The sequence below is a fragment of the Pituophis catenifer genome, unplaced genomic scaffold (assembly GCF_029215685.1).
Source record: "Pituophis catenifer annectens isolate HBS135680 unplaced genomic scaffold, rPitCat1.0.hap2 SCAF_7, whole genome shotgun sequence".
Taxonomy (NCBI): domain Eukaryota; kingdom Metazoa; phylum Chordata; class Lepidosauria; order Squamata; family Colubridae; genus Pituophis; species Pituophis catenifer.
The window spans coordinates 41,296,883-41,306,599 of record NW_027256887.1 but is presented as its reverse complement, the minus strand read 5'-3'; the positions used below and the strand labels follow the sequence as shown (position 1 = coordinate 41,306,599).

The 9,717-nt window shown below is 35.7% G+C and overlaps 1 protein-coding gene across 1 annotated transcript in view; it reads left to right on the top strand.

Annotated features, from left to right (window-relative positions):
- Nucleotides 1-432: 432 nt before the first annotated feature.
- Nucleotides 433-9,717, top strand: part of TAFA2 (TAFA chemokine like family member 2) — a 29,093-nt gene continuing 19,808 nt past the window's right edge. The window contains exon 1 of the mRNA XM_070947878.1: nucleotides 433-538. Coding sequence (XP_070803979.1) covers nucleotides 433-538 — 106 coding nt within the window. The remainder of the gene's footprint in view (nucleotides 539-9,717) is intronic.

Genomic DNA, 9,717 nt, shown 5'->3' with positions numbered 1-9,717 from the left:
ACAGATGGTGGGTTTGCGGTGAGGCAGCCTAGCCAGTTGCTGTCACTGCCATGCCATGGTCCCTGCGTGCTTGGTCCCCACTGTCCAACTTCGTCCTCCAGCGAGCCTGCTTCCCATTCACTGGGGCCATTTGGGTTGGTTGAGTGGTCTGCAGGCTCGCTAGAGAACAAGGTTGGACAGCGGGGGGCAAGCATGCAGGGGCCATGGCATGGCAGTGACAGTGACTGGCTGGGCTGCCTCACCGCAATGCCACCATCTGTTTTTGCTTGCCCGTGGCCACTACAACTGGGACTGAACTAGATATGACTTCCTGTTAAAGAGATTAACTTCCTGTTGTATTTGGCAAGTAACTGATAAAATATTTGTGGATGTTTGAAATGCAGAAAAATATATTTGGAAAAAAATTCATTTTGTGTATTTTTTCCCTCTAGGATGAATAAAAGATACTTGCAGAAAGCAACAAAAGGAAAACTGCTAATAATAATATTTGTTGTAACACTGTGGGGGAAAATAGCATCTGGGGCAAATCACAACAAAGGTAAGAGGCAACATTCTATGGTATCAATGTGGAAAGACGAAGTGATTTAAAATAGTGTTTCTCAACCTCAGTAGTTTAGTTATGTGTGGACTTCAACTCCCAGAATTCTACAGCAAGCATGCTAATCTAAGGGAAGAAGGAGGAAGGATGGATAGATGGATGGAGGACCAACCCATGGATAATAAGACACTTTTTTAAAAAAATTAATTGTTTGCTTGTGGTTTGGCCAGGATAGAAATCACACTTGAATTTTTTTTTTGTACAAGTTTACTTCAATTTTCTGCAAATTATCCATGAAGACATTTTTATATCAGGATTTCATGAATTTCTCTTTATATCTCAGTTTTTGTCCTTTTCATTTGAAGTTGGTGTACTTTATAAATTAAATAGGCTTATGTAAAAGTTTTTATTCATAAAATATCCTTTTTCAAAGAGCACCTGAAAGAGCTATAAATGAGTTCAAGAAAAACCTCAGGGAATACATTCTGTTCTGAAGTGTTCCAATGATTCTGCAGGTACACAGTATAAAAATAAATCTGCTTTCTTGGTAATCTATGAGAGAGTTCTGTTTAAACATCCATAGAATATGGATTTTTTGGCTTTTTCATAATCTATTCTGTTGCGATATTTTCAGGATCAGACTCAATAAATAATTTGAGAATTAAGAGTTCAAATATATCTCTCTTTATTTACATAAGGCATTCTATATTCACTGAATATTCACAGATAGAAGCAAAGAAAGGATGTATGCAGCTCCTTATATATACAATGGGTGGAGCTAGAAAAGGGAGTGGTGAAGTATGAATACATTAAGAAGTGAAGAATAAGTTAACCCCTGATACCCTGTTCATATACTATTTACATAATGGAGAATAAGGCATTTACTTGTGACAAATCCCCCTCTAAATGCCGATTCGTTATATTACACCAATTACATTCAGATTCAGAACAATATAAAACATGTAACTTAGAAGTCAAATATTTGTGTTGCTTGGACGGCAAAGGCTTTGTTAATATGTCAGCTATTTGCTCTGATGTTTCACAATGAACTGCTTTGATAAATCCATCCTGAGATAACTGTCTCACATGTTTAAATTTTATATCTATATGTCTGGACCTTTGTCCAATAGCATCAGATCTAGATATTTCGATAGCAGCTTTGTTATCTTCATGCATGATAAATGGTAAGGTGGGTTTTTTCCAAATGTCTGAAAGTAAGTCATTAAACCATACAAGGTTATTTGCTGCTTTAGATAGACAAACATATTCTGCCTCTGTTGTTGAAGTGGCTACTAAATCTTGTTTGCCAGTGTACCAGTAAACTGGACAATCGTTAAGGAGAAATATATAACCAGATGTGCTTTTTCTACATGAAGTATCGCCAGCCCAATCCGCATCGGCGTAACATGTGAGGATGGGCTCCTTGATATTATCAGGTTCCAATAACAAACAAAAGTCTAAACTATTCTTCAAATATCTTAATATCCTTTTGACAGCTTCCCAATGGTATAGTGTTGGTTTGCTGACATGTCTGGACAATAAGTTGAGAGGCAAGGCAATATCAGGTCTAGTCCAATTTGAAATGTAAAGAAGGGAACCTATGATTGATCTATAAAATGTATTATCTTTGAATTCAGGGGATGATTCGTCTGCATTCCTTAGAAAATCAGTTTGCATGGGAGTGTCACAGGGCTTAGCATTACTTAGATTACATTTATTCAAGAGCTCTATGATTTTATCTCTTTGAGAAAGTTTGAATCCCCTTCTGGTTTTACTGATTTGAACACCAAGATACTTATTTACTTTACCCAAAGATTTCAGTGAAAAATGTTCATTTAGTTTTGTTAAAAATGTTTCTCTCCTCTCTTTATGTTTACCTATATACAAAATATCATCCACATAGATCAATACAAATTCTATGGAATCACCATCCTTTTTTACAAAGAAACAATTGTCAGCAGTAGTGGCACTGAAATCCATAGTTTTAAGTACTTTTACTAAACAATCATACCATCGTTTACCAGATTGTTTCAACCCGTATAAACTTTTGTTTAATAACCAAGTCTCATTTTTGTTTGTGTATTGACTGTGAGGTGCTCTTACATATATTTCTTTATCTAATTTTGCGTGTAAATACGCAGTCTGTATGTCATATTGGAACATGTTGAGATTGAGTGCTGATGCTATAACTAGGGCTGTTTTGACACTCTCTGTTCTTACTGTGGGAGAGTATGTGTCTGTATAATCCTCGGGATATTTCTGTGCATAACCTTGTGCAACTAATCTAGCTTTGTATAGTGTATTGCCTCCCTCTAAATTTTTAATTTTATATATCCACCTAGTGCCAATGATGGTTTTGTCCTTTGGTGCAATTGCAGGTGTAAATACATTTAGCCCTCGTAAACTATCCATCTCTTTAGTCATTGCTGATTCCCATTTTTCTTTTTCTTCAGGAGGAAGTTTTAACACTTCCTCATATGTATTAGGTGTTGTTGATTCTCCATCCATATACATTACATAATCTTTGTATTTGTTTGGCACTTGATTTCTGTTACTTCTGATTGTTCTCTCAGGCTTACTATCATTGTCATGTAAATACCTTGCTTCTTTTTTTGTTAAAGAGTCTGTCTTTATTTTGTGTTGACTGTTTGTCCATGTTTTGGTTTTGTTTCTATGCATGTTGTTACTATGTTCTTCTATAGTTCCTTTTCTTTGGAGTTTGGTATCTGGTTTGGTGTTTGGGAATATTTCATTAAGATGTATTTTAGACCAGTTGGCCTGTTCATGGAACACAGCCGTTCTGGAAACTATAAATTTATTATTATTATCGATGAATCTGTATCCTTTTGTGCCTGTCTCGTATCCCATAAATCTAAGTCTTCTGGATACGTTTTCTCCTTTGCGCCTTAATTGTTTAGGTATGTGTACGTCTGCAGTGACTCCAAATATGTGCATGTGTGCTAATTTTGGTTTCCTATTATACATTACTTCATATGGTGTCTTATTTACAATGCTGGACCAAGTTCTATTTTGTGTGTAATTAGAATATTGTAGGGCTTCTGACCAGAATTGTTTGCCTAAGCCAGCATCTTCTAATGTGCATCTAATCATGGTTTGTAATGTTGAGTTCTTTCTCTCTACCACTCCGTTCTGGAATGCCGAAAATGGGCTAGATGTGTAATGTAACATTCCTTTGTCCTTTAGCCATTGGGAGAATTCCTTAGACATGAATTCACATCCCCTATCTGTCATGATTTGCTTTATTTTTATATTGTGCTGTGTTTCTATACGTTTGTAGAACTCTTTAAATTTCTGAAAGGTTTCATCTTTATGTTTTAATGTGTAAACAAATCCATAACGACTATAATCATCTACAATGGTTAGAAAGTAGCGTTTTTTGTAAGTAATTGATGGTGTTAGTGGACCAACTAGGTCCATGTGTACCAAATCAAAAATTTTGTTGGTTGACCTTGTTGATTTTCTAGGTCTGGGACTAGTTTTCAGCTTTGTAGACTTACATACTGAGCATTCCAAATAGTTTTCACAATTTTTTATTTTAACACCTTCTGCGTGTTCAGTCATCTTTTGTACTACAGGAAAACTGGCATGTCCTAACTTCCTATGTAAAACATGAGCACACTCATCGTGAATTGGCTTACCTATTTTAGGTTTTTTTTCATTGTGTGTATCTTTGTGATTATGAGTTACTTCACATTCATCATTGTCACTGTTACTATTGTTTCCATTATCTATTTCAATGCTATCTTCCATATTTGAATCAATGTTGTGTAACCATTTCTCCCTTGTCATTAAATAAGGTAGGCCTCCTTTGATTATTACTGTACCTATATCTATTCCATTTTTCTCTAATGTTGCTTTTCCCTTTGAGAACACAATGTTAGTGTCAGAATCTCTGCTTAGTTTTATGGCACTAAGTATGTTATGAGGTATTTCAGGTATTAGTAATACCCCCTCTATTTTTCCTAGACCAGGTAAGGTTACATTCCCTCTACCTATTACTTGGACCTTTTCTTGATTAGCTACTTTAATTACAAATTTATCCTCTACAAATGAAGACAATATATTTCTATTATTTGTAGTATGATTAGTTGCTCCAGAATCAATAAGCCAATTATTGTTCTCTGGTTGTTGTATGTTAGTGTTGTCTTGTTTGTTTAGTCCATTCAGTGAACCAGATTTCCTATCCTTTGAATTATCTCTGCCCCCTCTATGTTCTTTATAATTAGGTGGACTTCTATACCTATGTCTATCAATGGAAGACTGTCTGTTGTTGTACTTACTTCTGTATTCTGATCTATGTCTTTCTTTTGGAATTTTAGGGCAATCCCTCCTACTATGTTCTTTGGACCCACAATTGTGGCATCTAAATGTTTCATGATATCTTTCTTGAAATGCTACCTTTCTATATTGTTTGTGTTCTATGTGGTTGTTAGAGCGACTCCTCCTTGAATTGTCTTCAGCTATTAACTTATTGGATAGACTTTCTATGGATAAGTATCCTAGATTGATTGTGTCTAAATGTGACATATAATTATCCCATGATGGGTCAAGTGAGTTGATGATAACACTTTTCATCGTTTGATCTGAAATCACCTCCCCCCTTAAATGCAGTTCTGCTCTAATTTTGTTTAAAGATATTAAATGTTCACTTATGGTAACCCCTGGCTTTATCCTAGAAGAGAAGAAATCTTTAGACATTCTTGTGGTAGTAGCTACACTATCACTGTGAAATAAATTGAACATGCATTGAATAATTTCTGAGACAGTCAGATTCTGCTTAATGCTGTGATACATGGCAGGAGACACACTGGAAATTAATAAGAAAAATGCTCTATGGTGTAGGCAATCTAACTTTAGAGTCCAAGGTCTTTTTGGGGGATTAGTGATAAAAAACAATAAGTTTTCTTTCATAAAGACAACCTGGATACCATTCTTGCAAATTAATGCCATCTATCCTCAGCTTTGGGAAGTCACTGGGTAAATTCCCAACATTGTTGGGTCCATTACTAACAACCGGGGGTAGTCCGTGGTCTCGTAAATGCTGGAAATTACAAAACGGCGTGGGAATGCTCGCAACGAGTCTACATGATTCTCTCCGCATCTCATGTCTTCCTGGGTCGTCCTCGTAGTCTTGCGCATGCGCGTTGCTCATTTCATTCCTGGAGTCGTCGTGAGAGGTTCTCGCTGCTGCAGCTCGTTCGCTTTGTTCTTCTTCCGATGAATCAGTCTCCGGCTCGATCTTGGGAGTCCTGGTGATAGCGGGTACTCGTTTCCTTCTGCTGAAGGCGCTGGTCCTTGGATCAGTCTGCGGCGTGGGGTGGTATCTGCAGGGCTCTCTGGGTTCAGGTGTCGGTGCTCTCGTTGTCTGGATAGGAGCGGGTAGATTTTGAGGCTCTGGCTTGCTTGCTTGTTTTTTGGTTGATTTTTTAGTAATCTTCAGTTTCGGTCCAAATGCAGCAAAAAGCGTTTTCATTGCTGACTTTATTTGCATGTCTGTTGAATCTTCTTCGTTCTCTGATTCTGATTCTTCTGATGTATATATTTTTTCTTTTTTATTTTCTTTATCGAGTAAGGCCTTTCGCGCCAGAAATTTTGAATCTTGCTTTCTGATTGGCTCTGCTTCGCTCACCTTGGGTGTCTGTTGAAACCAAGATGGCTGCCATTCGAAATTTTGCACGGGATCGTTGTTTTTCTTCTTCACTGCGTTTTTGTCTGTAAGCATTTCACTTACTATTTTTGATTCTTTTGGCTTTTCAGTAGCGATGTGCTTTTCTCTCGCTGCTCCGTTGTTTTTTAGTATATCTTGGAGGTTCGCAATGAGACTTTCATCGCTCTTTTGGCTTTTTAAAAGTTTTAGTATCTCTGACCTGAGTTCGTTGTTTTCTATTTCGTTTTCCTCCTGGTCATCATCTTCATTTATTATTTCTTCATCTTCTGTGGTGTATTCTTCAGATTCTCTTGAAATTGCATTCGTGGACTCATCGATTATTTCTTGATCCGTTTCCATTTCTTTGCTGTATGCTCTGGTGTTGGGCCTATCTCTTTTAGACATATTTAAATTTTTATTGAGTCAATTCAACCATCCTCTGCTACCAGATTGTTGCGATATTTTCAGGATCAGACTCAATAAATAATTTGAGAATTAAGAGTTCAAATATATCTCTCTTTATTTACATAAGGCATTCTATATTCACTGAATATTCACAGATAGAAGCAAAGAAAGGATGTATGCAGCTCCTTATATATACAATGGGTGGAGCTAGAAAAGGGAGTGGTGAAGTATGAATACATTAAGAAGTGAAGAATAAGTTAACCCCTGATACCCTGTTCATATACTATTTACATAATGGAGAATAAGGCATTTACTTGTGACATATTCATTTTTTATTAGGTCCTCTCTTCAGGGAACAATATCTTTTGATTTATAAATGAATAGAAGGAAGCTCTAAGCGAAAATACATAAGGGTGCTAATTTTAATGCTATGCTTCTGGAATTATATATATCATAGTATATCCATATTTCAGCTTTTTTGGATTACATAACTCACAATGGTTTTCTTATTTTTGCAATTAAAAGGAGGAGAGGATTCGATAGAAGTAAAAATATAATTAGAAAAGACATAGTAAATTCATGTTTTTATTTTTCTTATCTCACTTATAATAAATCCTGCAATACAGGAAAGAAGGCAATTTTGCTTTGACTTTATTTCTAGAAAATAGTTTATTAAAGTGAATTGCTTGCCCAGTCTGTAATCAATTATTTGATAAGCTCTTGAACTATTGCAAAATACTTATTTATCTTTATTTATTTTAGATTGTTTACAAAGCTGCCCAACTTGCTGTAATAATGCTGGGTGGCTTACATATGGCTAAAAGCATAAAAACAAAGAAAACAAAACCAAAATTCACAAATACTTGAAAGAAACAAGGGTGACTACTACAGTATTCGCATTCAAATTATATAAATTTTGGGTGGACTAAGTTGTTTGACCAATTGAAAAAATAAATGCCAATTTAACAATAAAGAAAGACAGAAAATGTTAGAAGTATAGTCAGACATATTTTGTATCTGCTCTACTAAGGCCCTGTAACAAAACTAATGTATTTTTAAATTTAAAGTATGTTTTATAATGTTGCTAATAATGTCAAATAAGTTTTTATATTTTAGGCTTTAAGAAAAATTTATTTTTGAAATATCAAATATTTTTGTACATCAGTGAATTTCTGACAAATATACAGCATAATTGTTGCCTCAGTATAGCCTTCCCCATTTCATGCATTTCAGATGTGTGTAGGCACATGGAATTGTCAATATAATCACCAGCTTGAGAAATTTATCAGGTAGGGATTTTCTTACTACATAAAGTTTAAAAAAAAACTTTTTTTAAAAAACACCCCTTTTACTTATTTCTATATTTTAAAATGGTAGCTATTGGCTACTATTATAGGGACAGTAAAAAAGACCAAAATGTTTATGGTCTTTGTCAGAAAGACCTGTAAATATGGTAGTGACAAAAGATTAGACTGGCCCTTTGCCAGCTTTTTCCAAAGCAAAACTGTAGCAGCAAGGAGAAATAGATTTTACTGTAATTCGTTTCCTATAACATTTTTTTTCTCATTTTCATACTTTGGATCTGATTTGTTGGCCACCATTGCATTTAAATTTGTAAAAGAAATAGTTTGAAAAACTAAGATTGCGACTGCGGACATATCAACATAGACTGTTTAATCTGTTTCTGTCTTGTGCTCATAGCAGCAGTGGTGGGATTCGGCCAGTTCGCACCACTTTGGAGAACTGGTTGTTAACTTTCTAAGTAGTTTGGCAAACTGGTTGTTGGAAGAAATCATTAGGGCAGAGACTGGTTGTTAAATTACTTGAATCCCACCACTGCATAGCAGTTTATTTAAACTGGTTTAAGAAAAAAAAACATGCTTGGACTGGTAACACTTTGGAAGTAGTTTGCAACATTCTGTTGACTTCCTGGCTATCATACCCCATTTAGCAGCTCACTTTTGGCAAAAACATTTTTGAAATTGTCTAATTTTTCCTCTGTCTAATTTTATCTATCTAGCTGAGGATGTTTTTTTTAGATGCAAGGTTCCATTATTTGATTTTCATTGTTACCTCAAATATATTGGTAAAAAAATGAAATAGTGGACTCTGCATTTTTTTTTAATTCCAGAAAAGACTTCAGATAGCTAGATGAAGGAAATATCAACATCTTCTTCTTGTGCCATACCAGTCATCGGATGTCGGCGATCATGTTGGTGATCCTATTTTTATCAGCAGCCGCACGAAAAAGTGCTGCTGAGTTTTCTCCAAACCAGTCCCTTAGATTTTGAATTATGTTCTTCTTCTGCCTGGACCTTGTTTGCCTTCAATCTTTCCTTGGAGGATTAAGTAAAGTATGCCGTATTTTTCCGGGTGTCACATCACATGTCCAAAATATTCTAACTTTAGCTTTTTAATGGTTTTGATGATTGCCCTTGGCTTTCCCAGATGGCTTATCACCTCCTCATTTCTGATTTTGTCAACCCAGTTTATACGTAACAGCCATCTGTAAATCCACATTTCAAATGCTTCTGGTCTCTTCAAGTGGCTTTCTGTCAGAGACCAACTCTCTACTCCGTAGAGCAGGATAGAAAAGATCTGATAAGCCTCATTTTCAGTTTTAGGCTTATGTCATGACTGCAGAAGACCTTTTTCATTTTGAAGAATGCTGTTCGACATATCTGCTGAATTTTGGAACAATCTCTTAAATTTTATTTATTTATTTATTTTATTGAAAAAGTTTTACAAATATCAATTTTTCCCCCATTTCCCCCCCATCCCTCCCTAACCCCCCCAAACCCTCCCCTCTTCCCATGACTTCCCCAAGGTGAAATCCATCCACCCACATTATATCATATCATACTTTACCACCCCTCTATTCTCCCCCCTGTGCACTATACATTTCTACATAACAATAAGCTATTTTGCCCCCTATAAACTATATATTTCTACACAACATTCAGCTAAAAGCTATCTGATACTTCCTAGTTTGATATTTATTCTGCACATAATCTATCCATTTCTTCCAGTCCCATGCGTAAGTCTCCTTAGTCCGATCTTTTAAATATGCTGATATCTTCACCATTTCTGCAAAACTGGCCATCTT